The sequence below is a fragment of the Anticarsia gemmatalis genome, chromosome 4 (assembly GCF_050436995.1).
Source record: "Anticarsia gemmatalis isolate Benzon Research Colony breed Stoneville strain chromosome 4, ilAntGemm2 primary, whole genome shotgun sequence".
Lineage (NCBI taxonomy): Eukaryota > Metazoa > Arthropoda > Insecta > Lepidoptera > Erebidae > Anticarsia > Anticarsia gemmatalis.
Genome location: NC_134748.1, coordinates 6,472,766 through 6,490,130, shown reverse-complemented (window position 1 = coordinate 6,490,130; position 17,365 = coordinate 6,472,766). Strand labels below are relative to the sequence as shown.

At 40.4% G+C, this 17,365-nt stretch overlaps 1 protein-coding gene across 4 annotated transcripts; it reads right to left on the bottom strand.

The window, feature by feature from the left end:
- Window positions 1-1,527: 1,527 nt before the first annotated feature.
- LOC142972317 (sterol O-acyltransferase 2-like) lies at window positions 1,528-16,511 on the bottom strand. 4 transcript variants are annotated; one of them, XM_076113329.1, is made up of 11 exons: window positions 16,482-16,511; window positions 16,202-16,272; window positions 14,050-14,287; window positions 13,193-13,344; window positions 5,182-5,318; window positions 4,812-4,954; window positions 3,813-3,942; window positions 3,344-3,490; window positions 3,046-3,183; window positions 2,350-2,527; window positions 1,528-1,755 (listed from the first exon to the last, which is right to left on the bottom strand). In XM_076113329.1, exons 3-11 carry the CDS (start codon window positions 14,271-14,273, stop codon window positions 1,598-1,600), a joined length of 1,407 nt encoding a protein of 468 aa, XP_075969444.1. In that variant the 5' UTR covers window positions 14,274-14,287; window positions 16,202-16,272; window positions 16,482-16,511; the 3' UTR covers window positions 1,528-1,597. The 4 variants fall into 4 exon arrangements, with proteins under 4 accessions (XP_075969444.1, XP_075969445.1, XP_075969446.1 ...); XM_076113330.1 differs by lacking the exons at window positions 16,202-16,272; window positions 16,482-16,511 and adding an exon at window positions 16,026-16,112; XM_076113331.1 differs by lacking the exons at window positions 16,202-16,272; window positions 16,482-16,511 and adding an exon at window positions 15,345-15,422.
- Window positions 16,512-17,365: the final 854 nt, after the last annotated feature.

The following is a 17,365-nucleotide window of genomic DNA, read 5'->3' as shown; positions in this document are numbered from 1 at the left end:
TGCTCAGGTTGTGGTGAGATGATCACCATTCAAGGATCTATCCCTACTTTGTGACTACACAAATATTTGTCTAAATCTACCAGATTCATTTTTAATTCAGACAATGTCCTTAAAATTAAAAGCAAGATATATAATACCTTGTTCAGTATCCAAACTTGGCTTACGATGGCCATGAAGTGTTACTATTTCAGTAATTTACGACTGCGCTACCGTTGAAGTAGCTACTAGTACCCACTGGGGTAGCAGCTAAATGGGTCATACATTGAATTACGTCCCAGTTTAGCCAAACTGTGTCAAAACAGTTGGCAGTGCTGTGTGTTTGCTCCTTGCTCCTATGTTTCTATCAAACTCCTAGTTGTACCAACACAATTTGATTTGTGACCCAGTTTCACACTTTGTAATCACGTAGAAGTTACGTTAAAGCAATTTTTCACAAGTTTTCCAATTCTTTGTGCTCTATATTCTTTGCCTAATAAGCTTTTGAACTAAAAACAGATTATATAATAAATATATTATGTAACTACAGAGTCTACGGACGTATACAAACAGTGTCCGGTGGTGTAAGGTAGTGAAACGAGTAGATTTTATTAAGGGGAAGCGAAAGACTAGATACTAATGTATTTAAAGAAGAATTAAAAAACCTTTATTTATACCATATGTATATATGGTAAAATTAACAACTCTCATTATTGGTACTTATGATAGTTGCCCTGTTGTATTTTACTCGGTTTTTATAACAAAGCTGCTAATCACTCAATAAGACGGCGCCATTCTAACTTCTAATCAACTTATTGGCTTTTGTCCGAAAAATTGGCATTCGTTAAAACTTTGTAAAGAAAGGCTTTCATGTTTCAAGAGTTCATTGTTTGCCAATAACCTGCTTCAATTTAAGAATTGAGGGGAAATAACTTTCATCAACTTTTCATTATTTGGTATTTTGTTTTGACCTTTACGTTTTACGTTTTATGTTTGCTGTACAGTTTATAAGCATCTTTTTAAACTTTTTCATTTAAATAATGACTTTTATAATCATTGTTCCACACTTCGCGCATATTTTCCCAATCAAATATAAATGGCGTTTTCAAGTTCCCATTTGCTAAACTAATGACTATTATATTTTTATACTTACCATAAGTAGGTACCTATTATTCGATAAATTATTTACAAAAGAGGATAATCTTTTATTTGCATTTATGTTTAAACCGTTGCGTCAAACTTACTTGCCTTTGCACATAAAAGCAACTCAAAAATCTTGGAACAGGCTACGAATGTAACTGATTCCTTGCAATATAAAATCGATGTTTAACTGGATTTATTACCATTTTCTTGGCATGATTCCAATATCTCGGCTGCTTGCTAGTATAGAGATTTTTCAATAGGCTGGTCTAAGTCTTGTATTTATTAACAAGCATAGTCTGAACCATAGCAGAATTAAAGGACCCGAATGTAGTTGTATCTTAATCCACAAAAAATAAAACAATAAAACGACATTGATGATTGTGTAATGTTTTTTTTATAACATGTTTCACTTAAAAATATGCGATTGAAAATAACGAATTAGAGTATAAAATTGTAGCTATAATACATTAAAATAAAATTAGAAGAAAACGCGTAGTGGATTCTGGAATGTCCAATCAGGTTTTAGGACGACTTCGGGACAAGACCACGACTTAGGTACGAAGTAGCTGTCGTTCTCTGAAGGCGGGCAGTTCTTGCGAGCGAAATATTCCATCGGGTACAGACTCCAAAGGAGACCTGAAATATAAAATACTATTTATTACTAGCTCACTCGCACAATTTCGCTTGCTTCACATAAGAGAATGTGTCAAAATTTTCTTCGTTTTTGTAACATTTTTTACTGGTACTCTGCTCCTATTAGTCGTAGCCTGATGGTATATTGTCTATAGCCTTCCTAGATAAATGGACTATCTAACACTGTTATCGGCTATCAACAATTTTTTTTAGATCGGACCACTAGTTTTTGAGATTAGCGCGTTCAAACAAACAAACAAACTCTTCAGCTTTATAATATTAGCATAGATGTACAATCGTAACTCAACTAACGATGCTTACGCGACTCTATTTGAAACCGGTACATCTCTTATCTGTGCTTACTTAGCCAATTTCAAGTCTGACATTTTTATAGGTTACGGGCATTTTGCTTTATCTACAGTTTACATTACATTGATACTAGCAGTCCCTTTATCTCCATTGATTGAGTAAGGCTCGTATAGTGCAACAGGTAAGTAATAGTAGTAGTGGTAACTAGGTATCTACTGCATGTACTACATCCACCCATCCCGGAGAATCCGGCATAACGTTTATACAATTTAGTAAGTAAAATCTCACCATTTCCAAAGAAGAAAGATAGCCACATTATCAAATTAAAAGCGTTTGGGTATCGTCGCCCACTGTTCGATGTGAGTGGTACCATTATTAGTCCCAGAACACCAAACTGTATCAAGAGCACCGGATAGAAAAATCCAAACGACAGCGCGAGAATCACTTCATGGGCTACAGAGGACACCTGAAAAAAAAACAACCTTTTACAATACGTACGACGAATCCTATAATTTTTTTGTCTGTATGGTAGATTAAAAAAAAATATATACATCTATTTTTCTCACCAAAGAACAATATTGAGTGACTAAGTTAAGAAGCATTAAAGTAACGGAGTGCGAGCTAATGACGTCACGTTGTAGTACATTTTCTACTACACCGTGACGTCATGCGATTCCTGTAAGCAATTATATTCTAGAGTAAATTTCGTGTTTGGAAATCTGAAGATTTGTAAGTAAGTGTAATGATTCGTTATCCTTGTTAGTAATTATTTATATTGTAGTGTAAAGTCCACAGTGACAATTGTCTAAGTACGCACCGGGGCCCGGCTGTTGACCTTGTTATTATCTAGTCTGAGTAGGTCGATGCTCAATTAGAGTTGTCCTGCTAACGGGATCACGATCTATTAGTTTGATAGATTATCTACGTAATTTGCTCCTATTTAATAAATCGATTACAGTATGACGTTATTGAGTTAATTCTTACAAAAAACACGATGAACGTTGACATGGGACGACCCATTATAGGTGCCAGAGGAAAATATATGTGATCCCTCAACCAGGAGTGGACTACACGATTCCAACGGCGATAATATCGCGAGAAACTAAAAGCTGTCCACCAGTCCTGAAAAATTTTAAACAAAATATAAATTAGGAAAAAATGTATAGCAATCGTACCACTTACTTTCTGTACCATATATGTTTATCCACGTTCATCAAATAAAGGAAAATTTACCCAATTAAGAACAAAATTTCATTAAGTCAAAAAAATATCTATCTGTTACCTCATAAAAGAGTCGATCTCCAAACTTCAGCATCTCTGCCCAGGCGTTCAGCCATGCGTGAAGAAGGCAATAGAATCCGCACAGGAAGGATATTACACCCGGCAGCACGCATGCGAACATTCCTCGGACGACTGTGCCGGCCTCCACCTGTCACATGTGCACTGTCACTAAACTATATAAACTCTTACATCGAACGTCTTCGGAAAATAGAACACATTTCAACAACATGCTAGCTTCAACTTATAACAGCTTTACTCTACGTATTGTTTGTTTCGTATATTTTAAGTAAAAATGCCATTATACTTGAACACAAAGGAATGTTTATGCAGAGAAAGTACCTCAGGTACAAACGCTGAAATGTTTAAATTAAATGAAAACATTTTCTTGTTTGTTTATGAGTGTACCATTATTTAAATTCAAATTAAAAATATATTTTAAGGGCAGATTTGTAATTAAAAATAAGGATTACTTTGCTTTGCTTGCCGTAGTCCGACCAGTAAGGCATAATGAATCTCTCCCACAGAAAACAGTTGTAAAATATAATTGCCGCGACTTCCGTTATGTGAAACAGTACTCGGCTCCATCTGGTTTTCTTTGTTCTGTGAAAACATAATGGAATACAAATAAAAGTTTAAGCGCAACAAAAAGTTTATTCGCAAAAGTTCGCGCTTGCACTTACTACTGCTGCAGCTTAACACATTATTCACTGCTTAATAAAGGGAATATCCCCGTTCAGTTTTAATTTAGCAGTTTCTAGTTTTGTAACGAGTTATCCATGGACATTCTTGTAGCAATTTATTATTAAACATTCTGCGTCACTATTGGATGATGTGTGACGTATGTGAGAGTAACGTAGGTAATGACTATATTAGTAGATGTACAGTACATTATTATGAGCAGCTTATGTAATGCGTCAGTACGTTGCAACTGAATCGTACCTTATCTGCTAGCAGATAGACAAATAGCCTGCCAATGTGTCACGACTTGTTGCCGACTGGTGCAACTTTAGTGACTTTTGACTGATATTGATACGAAAATAATTCATAGCACTAAATATTTACGCTCATATATAGCAACACTATTTAGTTTAGTTTTTAGCATAGGTCCTTTTTTATAATTGTAGTAAAGTAAACAAAAGCTCTCAAAACAAGCCAACTTTCCAATGCGTCATTCATTTGTTCTGCAGATTTCAAATTGTTTTATTGTTTGACTTTTTCGTGTCCAATTTATTACCACTAGAGATTTACAATGCCGTAACTGCGTTTGAAACGTGTGAAGGTGGCGGGAGGTATACAAAAATTAGAATTGAAAACGTCAGTCAACCGCAGACATAATAATATGCAGCCGACAGTTGCCTGTTTGCTATGTTTTTTTTTTCTTGGATATCCAAGAAAAAAAAGCAGTACTATTAGTGATAATACATATAAATCCTGCATGCTGAGGCTAACTTCTAAGGTGTGAGCAGTACCTGGGGTAATGATCCCTATATATAAGGGTCGGTGCAAATAAGAAGTAGGCGTAGTGCTGGAAGGAAGGCAGAGGGGTCTTTCCGTTGAGACAGCGAGGACCACACGCGGACGTTACTGATACTATCTTCATCATGAACCGGAACTGAAATAAAATTATATACTTGAAAAGCTGAGCAGATTATTTTAGTAGGTAATATGAAAATGAATACCTCTCCTGTCCTATTCAATTCGGTGCGTGACTAAAGGACTGCTTAAATCTTTCTCAATTTTAATTACCTACTTATCTGCCTCTCTTAATCATTGTCCTTGTCGAACAGCTTTTTGTCAAGTTAACACACACATTGGTTAGTAAATACACTAAATACTCACCATTTCACAAGTGACGGTAACTGATGAGCCGAGTGCTAAATGTTTTCTGGCCAGGTCGTACACTGGCAGTGCAACGATCGCAAACTGGGTTAATCCAAATCCGGCTAAACCCAACAATACTATTGTCGGCCGTAACACTGGAAAAAAGTAAATCTGTGATTGTCATCATATCCCTATAAGGTCATTAATCTGAAGCAGTAAATAAATATTGGCCTTCATTGAAATATGTTTATTAAGTACCCATCTTATTTTAAAGTAAGAACTATTGTAAAGAAATTGTAGCAAAAATCTTCTGCGGATTCAATTTAAAGTTCAAATAAGTACGGTATGAAATTTTATTAATACTCGACAAAATACTTTACATGACTAAACTTCTGATTAAAACAGATAAAAAGTTGAAATAAGAAATTATTTTAAAATCGTTTTCCCACCGTTTGAACCAACAAGACAAGGTGGCTAATTAAAACTTTTTGAAATATTATACAACTTTTCGAGACGATATTTGGAAAGAGCATTATTTGGAAATAGCTCGTTAAGATAAAATGCATCCTTGAAGGACTTTTATTATTTGATAGTTTCTTAGTGGCGGTGTTTTAGCACAGTATATGTAAGTGCTTGTAGGAGGATACTATCTATCTATCGTATGGTTAGTGGTCAACCTAGTGCCAAAGTTGTTCAAGCCGCCCGAAAGGCCTTTGACATGGCTTAACGACTGTTATCTTAGTTGACAACAACCGGGACCGACTTTTTACGTGCCCTCCGAAGCACGGAGACGCTCAGTTCAAATACCACTATGCGGTCACCCATCTATAGAATGACCGCGCCGACGGTTGCTTAACCCGCAGATCGTTAGGAGGATACTGCGGGTTGTTGTTCCGTTATGTGGTGGCAATAGAGCTTGCCCGCACCTAGATATACTATACGATATACGGTACAGTATAAAAGCCTGCGATGCGGCAAATTGGAAGGCACAGTGAGTTAAGCCATGTATTCACAAGAGAAATTGCAACGTAAGGATTCGATTTATGTCGCACGATATCGTTCGTTTAAAGTAACGTGTGGTTAGTGTACCGATAACATGTATCAAATACAGCCTTACGTTCACATGTATTTTTCTTTAAGCCCCAGTTTATCTGACTTCAGCTCCCGCGTGTATTGGAAATATAGTAGCAAATAAAATTGTTACATTTATATTGCAGCGATGCAAATATTTCAGCAAGAATTATTTTGAGATTCTTGGTACAATATTCGGTGAAAAAGATTAGGGGTGTCATAAATATTTGGTTACATTAAATAGCCCTATAACGGTCTGTTATTGCTATGGATTTCCACGAAAAAAAGATTCGAAATTTTTTGTTGTGTGAAAAATGCACAACGATATCAAAAGTAGTGATCCGGGCACACGGTTATGGCCAACCAAGTAACTAATTGGAGGGCGCGCGAGAGCGGCAGGCGGCAGGCGGCCGGCGAGTGCAACAAAAGACTCCTCTCGACAGTCGCCGGGCCTCGCTGCCCTCTGAGGGTGCCAGCCACTTGGAGCCACTACTGCGCCCGCCGCTGCCGACCGCTATTATACGGATTCTGCTAATTATCCTTTAAGGAAATGGCTATTTTTGTAGATCACGGCTTATTGAAATTCCAGTTGCCGTTAACAAGTAAGCTTCTCTGGCTTGTGCCAGTCGTGGGGTGGGGATGTGCATATGCTTTTGCAGTTTGAATAATCACGACATGCTTCTCGCTTGCTTTTCACACGCTTGCCTGCACAGACGCATGGTAGCATAAGTACAAACCCCTCATAGTGCCTCCATCAGAAGCACTGTGAGAGCGAGGTCTTAGGGGAGAGCGCAACAGTCGTGAAGATCCCTAAGGCAAGTCCAGTAGTTATCCTTCCCGTGGTTGCTTGCCCTGTTATTGGTCCAGTTCCCTCAGAAATGGATATAACCGAAACTACTGGGCGCCTATCGCAAGGATGCTGAGGTCACACCTTTGCGAGTTCATCATCTTACAGTCAAGATGGTGGACAGAATTGACCTCCTGCGTGTTTGTGCCGTGCGCGGGAACCCGTAAGGAGTGGATGAAAGAATCCTGGGGGTTGAGCTGAATGTCAGCTGCGGCTGGCAGGAGGCAACACGCCTCTTTGGTCTGGATTTCCTCCGACACGGGCGGTCAAGGGCTAGCCACCTGCGATCAAGCGGCTGAAGCATCCGGTCAGACGGTTGCTGGCGAGTTTCCTGGAGTGATGGAGTCGGCAGACGGCGGAGCAGAACCTCTCGCAGGTTGTGGTAACAGGTGAGTTGTTTTTGCACCGTTTAGTCTCGTCGGCGACGCACTTCGGGGAGCTATATCGGTCCGGTAGCCTTGGTGCTATAAAGCATCCCCACATGAGGGCTCCGAGGAGGGTGAGGAGCCGGACTGACGAATCATAAATCAAACAAAGGTATGGATAATCTAAATAACCAAACCCAATCCAGTGCGAAAGCACCTAATGCGCAAAGCGCAAAGCCAACTGAGGGCGTCAGCGGAGGCGAAAGCGACTCGTGTTGCTGGACCGAGGTGTCTCGCAAGAGAACCTGTGGGCTGCCACGACAAGCTGGAGCCAAAGCCAACCCCAAAGTTGGGTCAAGAGCGGAGGGGAAGCCCGAAAGGCAAACCGAACGGGCCACAACAGGCCCGAACGGTGTCGACAAGGCGACCCAACCTCCGGCGTACGAAAGTGCCCCAGGGAGCAGTGGCGGGAGTTTCCAGAGCGGAAGGACCGGGGTGGCCTCTAGGGGCCCCCGTGGGCCACCGACCTCTGACCCCAATACCAAACCCAGAGGCACGCAGGAGGGTCCTAGCGCTTCAGCACAAAGGCGTAATCGTCGGCTGAGGAAGCTGCAGGCGCTCCAGAGCAGCAGCGATGCACCTACCAAACGTGCAAGAGAGGTAAGCGACGGGTCACTAGAGCAAGCCCGGGAGGCCAAAAAGCCAAAAACCCAGGGCTCCTACCGAGACGTCGTTGCAGCCAGCCTCAGGATGGCGGTCATCCTTGAAGGGTATCCTGAAAGGAAGATGACCATCAAGGAAGGACACAAAGTGCAGGACCTGATGTTCGACCGGCTGATGGCAATGACCGGTCCGCCGCCCCTCGTCAACATGGGCAACATCGTGTCCGGGGCACTGTTCTTCACCTGCGCCGATGAGACCTCAGCGAAATGGTTGAAGGAGCTCACCGGCTCAAAGGTAGGTGAGGACAAAACTATAAGGGTAGTGGCAGCAAAAGACCTACCGAAGCCGGTCAAAATGGCCTGGAAATCGCGCGCCGCGTCCGAAAAGGACAACAGGCGGGTGCTGATGCTGGTGGAGAAGATGAACCCGGGCCTGAAAACACAGGAGTGGCGAGTCATCGACACCCAAAATGACGAGTTCACCGTGCGCAGAATCGTCATGATGGACAAGGACTCGGCCGAGTTCATCAAAGCCCGGGACTACAGGCTACCCACCGGCATCGACTTCAGCATATTCAAGCTGCTGGAAGATGCCTCCCCGGTGGCCAGTACTTCAGGGGAGGAGCAACGAGAGCCGCCTGAGGAAGGAGACCCTCCCGCCTCAACGGCAGTGACGGAGCCTGCGAACCCACCTCAGCGCCCCATGACCCCCGGAGCCCCGCCATCCCCAGTGTCAACCATTGGCACTGAGGACCTTTTTGGGGAAATGCGGAACCTGGCGCTTGAGGAGGACGCACTCCTAGAACCGTCTCCCGACAGCGAGGCGGGCGGCGACGCATAGTTGCCCCCCCCCACCTCCTTCTCCAAAATGAGCCCCCAATCAACCATCAACATGGAGGGTTTAAGGTATGTTCAAATTAACCTACAGCACAACAAGGCGGCTACGGCCCTTCTGGCACGAGCCCTAAAAGGAGGCAAATTCGACATTGCCCTCATACAAGAACCCTACATATATAAAGGGGAAATCAAAGGATTAGACGACACTGGAGGAACAATATGGAACTCCAGAAACTCTAATAACGGTATGAGAACGTGCATATACACCAGAAATGGCGTAAATGCATGGCCTCTGCACGACTTCTGCTACAGGGATCTGACGGCAGTCAAGATCAACACAGGGGGAAAAGATAGCAGCAAGACTATCATCTCTGCCGCTGTCTACCTTCCCTATGAGGAACCTAACCCGATCCCAACACAACTTGAAGGTCTGGTTAACCACAGCATCCAGCACAAGATGGACATCATTATTGGATGCGATGCAAATGCTCACCACGTGATCTGGGGCAGCTCGGACACCAATAGAAGGGGAGAAAAAGTACTGGAATATCTGGTAAGTTCTCCTCTACAATTACTCAACCGAGGAAACAGCCCTACCTTCGTCAATGCGCGGAGAGGTGAGGTAATAGATATAACCCTAGCCACTAACACTGCTAGCAATCATATCGCTAACTGGCATGTATCAAATGAAATCTCGCTTTCAGATCATAGATATATATGCTTCAACTATGGGACGACTCGCGTAGACACAGCTACGATCAGAAGGAATCCCAAACACACGGACTGGGTTAACTATAGCAAAGATCTAAAGATCTTGCTAGGTGACCCGAAGTGCAAGCTCAATTCTACCCTGGATATAGAACTTGAAGCAGACCGGTTATCGAAAACGATCACACAGGCCTGGACGGATAACTGCCCGGCAAAAGAAATTAAACCCAAAAAAGTCCCTTGGTGGAACAAGGAACTAGAGGCTCTAAAACGTGAAACCAGAATCGCCTTTAATAGAGCTAAGGCCCGAAATGACTACAGTGACTATTCAAAAAAGCTAACTGAATATCACAAAGCTGTAAGGAAAAGCAAGCGCAAATCCTGGACCGATCATTGCGGCCTAATAAGCTCGCTTCCAGAAAGCATGAGACTGACCAAAGCACTATCGCTGGCCAAAGAGAGCCCGCTCACCAGTATCAAAAACAAAGACGGGAAACTCACAGAATCTGGGGAAGAAACGCTACGCATTATGGCTACCGAACACTTCCCAGGTTCAACTATCATCAACATAATGACAGATGAAGATATAACGCATAGCGAAATAAATCTCATCAAGACGTCAAGGGCTGAATGGAACACAGCCAGGAAAATAGTAGATGGGAACCTTCTGAAATGGGCAATTGACAGCTTCAAGCCCTACAAATCACCAGGACCAGATGGCATATACCCCATACTCCTACAAAAAGGCAGCAATGTGTTAATACCACACTTGGTGCGTATTTACAGAGCTTGCCTAGCCTATGGCCATATACCAAAACTATGGTCAAAAGTGAAAGTAGTATACCTGCCCAAACCAGGAAAAACAAACTACGAAGATGTTAGGTCATATCGACCCATCAGCCTTACATCGTTTCTACTTAAAACGATCGAAAAGCTGATTGACAAACATATAAGAGACGGACCTTTAAGAAACAATCCACTCCATGTTAGGCAATGTGCTTATCAACAAGGGAAATCGACCGAAACAGCTCTTCATCTAGTGATAGAACGAGCAGAGGCAGCACTGGAAAGCAAAGAAATATGCGTGGCAACCTTTATAGATATAGAAGGGGCCTTCGACAGAACCACCTTCGAAGCTATTCAAGATGCTGCTATAAAACATGGTGTGAACCCAACCATCTGCAGATGGATCGGGAAAATGCTGCAAAACCGAGTTATCAGTTCCACGTTAGCTGGCGATACCATCCACGTCAAAACAACCAGAGGCTGCCCACAGGGAGGGGTGCTGTCACCTCTGCTGTGGAGCCTAGTGGTCGATTCGCTAATGAAAGAACTGAACACAGGGCCATTCTACACGGTAGGTTACGCAGATGACCTAGCCATTATGGTCAACGGAAAAATTCCGACGATCGTCTCGCAGTTGTCACAAGAAGCGATCAAAATAGCAGAAAGATGGAGCAGAGATAACCACCTATCCATCAACCCTAGTAAAACCACCGCGATGTACTTTACTAGGAAAAGAGACCTCAAAAACTTCAAAAGCCTAAAGATGGCCGGAGAAGAACTACAATGGTCGACACAGGTCAAATACTTAGGACTAATACTGGACAAAGATCTGACCTGGAAAAAACACCAGGAGCATATAACCAACAAATCCCTAAGAATTTTTGGCATGCTCAGGAGGGCCTATGGCAAAACATGGGGACTCCAACCAAAGGTACTATACTGGATCTACACAATGATGATCCTACCCATCATCAAGTATGGAAGTGTAGTATGGTGGCCAAGAACCAATAAAGAGACATGCAAGAAAGCGCTCAGCACAATCCAAAGGGTTGCCTGCATGTCTATAACAGGTGCCTTCAGAACAACACCAACGGCAGCAATGGAAACCTTACTTGGAATCACTCCATTGCACCTTACAGTCCAAAGAGAGGCAATCAATGCGTTGAAAAGACTCAAAGATGCAAACCTCGGGACAAGGAAGATGATGACGTGCAACCATACAAACATGGGCATAAAACCTCATCTAAAAGAGATGCTAGATATGAACTCTGACAAAATACAGACAATACTAGTCACTCACAGAAACTTTAAGATGACGATTCCGACGAGAGAAGAATGGAGTCAAGGTCTCTACACACAAACCAAATCGAGACAGATATGGTACACCGATGGCTCCAAAATGCAGAACGGCACAGGAGCAGGCGTCCACTCGGAGGACTGCAGCATAAGTACTAGCCTAGGCAGATATGCTTCAGTCTTCCAAGCAGAAGTACACGCAATCATCGAATGCACCCAAGAGATTATAAAACGAGATACAAAAAATCGCGACATTTATATACTCAGCGACAGTCAAGCAGCTATTAAAGCTCTTTGCTGTTCTAAGGTCAATTCGGGACTTGTACTGAATTGCATAAAGAACCTGAACAAGGTAGGTCGTACAAACAACGTTAGGCTAGTTTGGGTACCAGGCCACGCGGGCATAGATGGGAATGAGAAAGCTGATGAACTTGCACGGAAAGGATCAGAATCACTCCCAATAGGTCCAGAACCAATAATTGGACTACCTGATGCGACAGTCAAACTGGCAATAACCAACTTCACCAGGGACCAGCATCTGAAAGAATGGAAAGCCATATCTGGACTAACCCATTCGAAACTGTTCATAAATAACGTCAACAAAAGCTGGAGTAATAACCTAATAAACCTCAGCAAAGACAGCATCAAGAAAATACTTGGTGCTTTCACAGGACACTACGGCACGAACTACATGTTAAACAAAATAGGAGCCATAGATGACCCCAAATGCAGGCACTGCAATGAAGAAGCAGAAACCATGAAACACATACTGTGCGAGTGTGATGCTTTAGGAAGGAAAAGAATGGATCTTCTAGGATGCGGTTACCCTAAACCAGAAGACTACAGGCTGCTTCCGGTGGGGTGCATAGCAAAACTGATAAGTTTTGCCCTGCCCCCCAACGTCTAGAGTAGCAAAGGAGGGGGTGACACAAAGGATCAGGAATGGTCGAAGTGTCAGCCAGGCATTAACTGGCACCCCCACCCCTAAGATAAGATAAGATAAGAAGCTTCTCTGGCTTGTCATGAATGTTGAAGTTAATGTTATATTATAATTTAAAATATTCTGACATAATTTGTTATAGGTAGATAATAAACACAAGTTTTACCATAAAAACGTTAACGGAAGGCAATTTTAACCGCGATACTTATGCATTAAGTAGTCTATTGCTTTTTTTCTTAGACGATATAAAGTGATTGTGAACATCTCGTTTAGTACCTACTCTTTTTTACAAAGAAAATCGGAACTCGAAAGCGATATGATCGAATAATTTTATAATAATGTCGAACGGAAAAAGATAGCTTATCATTATTTTCGTGAGGTATGTCGTTTGAACTTGACCATTGGCCATCCTCTTGACCATTATCATTACTACATGATAACTACGTAGTACGTTGATAAAGAACTTTCATTGTCATCTGTATTTATAACAGAAAGCCAATATAAGTTGTAAAATTACCTGGATATTTCCTAGTTACTTTTCCTAGCCACGCGTATACCAATAGCATCGGATAAAACGCGAATGCTACCGACTGATCATACAGCCATAGCTTGAAACCTCGTGATATGTCTCCGAATCCGTCCGCGACCACGCTCAGCCCCATGTTTATCCTGAAAAAAGAAACAACCATAAATATTCACAGGAGCCACTCTGGAAAATACCCTCCTCATCAAAATATAAGTAACAAAGTTTAACATTATTATAAAGAACACATACAACTTTTGCATGTTTACGTCTTGTGAAAAATGACGTAATTTAGCGTCGACGTTGCAAAAAGTGCTTCCCTACTTGCTCTGCATTTTTTGCGCTACAATATATTTTGCATAATTAAAGCAACGCGCAACGGTTCGAAATTGCAGTATTTAGTCTCTGCCAGAGAGTCAAAGATAAAAATCTGACTACTGAAACTTAAGTGAGGAACACCCTCGGGAGTTAATTATGGGGAGTGTCTTGAGATCGCGTGACAAGACACTGCATTAAAATGCCATTTTATTACTTTCGGAAACATCACATCCTACTGAAGCTAATATATTAACCCAGGTGTGACAGTTGCAAGACGTAAATAAGTTTTTAGATTCTTTATTGTTATGCGAAAAGTTTAATGTCTTCCCTTTTTAAATGAGTTGTCATGTCGAAAAATACGTGTAAAAATTACGTAAGCTCTGTAAAATTACAAAGATAGAACTTCAACAGATTGATTTAATTAATAATGATTAATATGCTAGGTAAATAATGCATTAACACATTAATTGTGGTCAATAGTGCGGTCTGATTGTTGTTTATTTTATCGTAGAGTAATTATAATGTTTACTTGCTTTCCACCGTCGATGAAGTCAAATATAAGGGTATCGCAGAAGAGCACGAGTAGAATAACTACAAATATGTGATATATAGAGCGAAGGTGTAGAGAAGACTCTATGAGCTCCGTGAGTGGGGACTCTCGTATGACAAACTCTTCGTCCTTGAATTCTTCTTCATGTGCAACTTTTCCATTTTCTTCTTTGTTCTTGCCCCGATTTCTTACGCCGTTTTCTCTCATATTGTCTGTTTAATCTGTAAAGTAATTATGGTGATAATTATAAAAACATCATTTTACGTCTGGTAATCAATACAATTGTATTTATTTCAAAGCTTATAAAGGTAAATAATTGGTAAATATTTTGTTAAATAATTCGAAGTGTTTCACAACAGACAGCACTTTTTATCGGATTAAAAACATTAAAATAGATAATATCTTAGTTCATCGTGTTCTATGATAACACGTCAACAAATCATGAACTAATAATAGTTAAGGAATGACTGTTTATTAGTTTATTGATATGTGCTGTAAGTGCTTGTGTACTTGCTTTGCACTCGTACGGGTTAGGGTCTTATCGTGTAGTACAGTAGGACGAGAGTAATACTGTGACATACATGGGACATGTCAGTTAGATGGGTAATAGTGTTATGTGCCGTTTGATCATCGATGTATGTCCTACTGTAGTTTTCCTTCCTCCTGATATAAAATCGTACTAATATCTCAATAGGCAGCTACCCGGATTTACGTGCCATTCGAAGCACGGAGACGCTTAGCTCGATTACGACTAAGCGGGACTACACCCGTTTGTGAAATGTCATGAGTAAAGTTGCTTAACCAACTAATCGTTTATTGACCAGTGAACGCAACTGGCTATGAGTGCAACTGGCTATTAGCGAAACTGGCTATAAGTGTAAAAGCGTAGTACTTTAATTTATAATATTTTGTTTACAGTATTTTCCCGCCAAATTGTTACGAAATAATCGATATAAAACTGATATGACTACCGTAATTTTTATGAATTTTAGATAGTATTTGCTATTATCGCAAATCGAACTTGGCACAAGCAAAGCAACAGGCAATATTTAAAAAATATATCTAATACATGTTTGATAAAAAAGAGTATATGCATGCAAAAATTGCCAAACAAATGTCAATTAAATGCCCTAAAAATTGACACCTGTGTCAAATGGGTACTTGAGAGAAACATGAGGCAGGTAGAGTGCCTAATATCTTGCCTATGAGTAAAGGTAGCAACACACACATAATGATACTTGTAATTTACATAATGGCTACAAAAGGGAATACACTTACACGGATTGAATCGTAATATCAATCCATCAGAACAGTTATATACCCCAAGGACTGTTTTGTAATGATCCAAAGAGTTCGCTTGAAAAGGAAAGGTTAATTGTTAGCTGTTCGTAAAAAGAGATATTGTATCTACAGGTCAGCTTATTAGCATTTAAAAACTGTATAAAAATGCAATACAATGTGTATTTTTCTAACTTGTAATTTAATTGCAGACACTTTTAAAAACATTTTTTTTGTTGTTTTTTTTTAAAGACAACTCGCACACTTAGAATTGCTCTTATATCGCGGGGACTTTTACAAAAATACAAACAGCGGACACAAAGTACAACCATACCAAAACAATTATTTGTGGATCACACAAATAATAATCCCGTGTGGGAATCGAACCCACGACCTCCCGACGCAATGGTAGCGGCGTGGCGACCTAAACCACTGCGTGACGGAGGCAGTCAAGTTCATTTCTTTCGTTTTCAGATTTAAAATGTAAGTTATATTAACAGTCTGCATGTTAGATTGATCTCAAATAATATAAACCCAATTGGGAGATTTTCCGCACACTCTAAATAACAGTGGTGTCAAACTGCAAGTAATTAGTCTCCTGTGTATTGCAGAACTCAGTGCGTATCCGACGTTCGAGGTTAATCACATCCGCAATCCGCACTAGTGAAGAGATAAACATACCCTATGCCGCGGGTACACCTCACATACAACACTTCATTCACACACACTATATTTAAATGAGTGGATTTATTCGTAGAACACAACACTTTAAAAACCTGTCAGAATTTAAACTAAACATTTGGTCGGCCGCTCTATTTTCTGCACAAGCATTGTTACAATGTATCTATCTAACTAACCTTTAACACTTGATAAAGTTCCAGATCAACAATAAACCATCGTTGGTATTGCACTCCTGATTGACCAATACCTAAATCTTTATAAGGCCAACTTTAATTCAAAATATCGATTAGAATTAAAGAGCCGATTAGAAGGAAACACTAGACCGATTATGAATTAAAATTATCAATTAATTTATATTGTAGAAACGACTTGTAAGTTATTTGTTCAAACGAGCACTGTGATTAATTATAAAACTGTGCTAGATTATACCGTGAATAGAGAATATTTATTATTTACTAAATAGTATTTATGCGGACGCCTGTTTGTCACATTGGCCAGTTTGCAACTGGACGTGTGTAAAATTATTTATTTATTTTATCTAATGGCATCCGTTGTCAGTTGATATAATAGATTTAGCAACAAGTCTGTCGACCTGTGATAATAGTTACTATCGCGATTCATAACCGATTATATTTGTTTAATTAAAACTTATTGAATTGATAAACAACTTACATTGTTGTAATCGATATACCTACATTTTTGTTATATCGGTGTAAGTAAAAAAAGTAGTGATAAGACGATTCGGAAATAGCATGCATGTTTGTCGTGGATTTGTTTTGATGATAATTTCAATATCAAATATCGCGCGAGTTTATTTCATCAATTACAGTGTCTAAGCATAATTTACAGTGACAAAAAACTCTTCCGTTACTAAATGACTGCTGGACAACGCACAGCCGAAACTATTCAGCATAGGAAGTTGAAATTTCGTAAGACCATTCCTTGAGAAGTGGAGAAGAGCATTAAGAGAGGGTTGGAACTTAAGGGAATTTGGAAATTCCCCCGAAAAAAAGGGGTAAAAACTCTTATATGAAAGAACGGAAACGGCAAAACTTAAGTCAACGGGGACGAAGTCGCGGGCGGCCGCTAGTTTTACTTAATATAAAATTTGACTTTACACGAGTCTTATTTGGACAGTTAATTGTGAATATTTCAAAATTAGCGACGCCGACGCTGTAATATTTAGGTAAATAGCTTATTATGTAATTGTCTGGTTCTATTGCATATTCCAGTGATACACTCAAGTAATGAATATAATATTGTTTCTGTTTGCGTATTTCATATCGCGTTTATGTTTATTATTCTAAATAGCAACTTGCCATATAAATATATTGACCTCT

Coding starts and splice junctions, on each gene's coding strand:
- LOC142972317 (XM_076113329.1), bottom strand. CDS start 14,273: ATGAGAGAAAACGGCGTAAGAAATCGGGGCAAGAACAAAGAAGAAAAT. Junction 13,345..14,049: donor GACTTCATCGACGGTGGAAA/GCAAGTAAACAT, acceptor TTCTTTTTTCAG/GATAAACATGGGGCTGAGCG. Junction 1,756..2,349: donor ATCTTTCTTCTTTGGAAATG/GTGAGATTTTAC, acceptor TTTATATTTCAG/GTCTCCTTTGGAGTCTGTAC.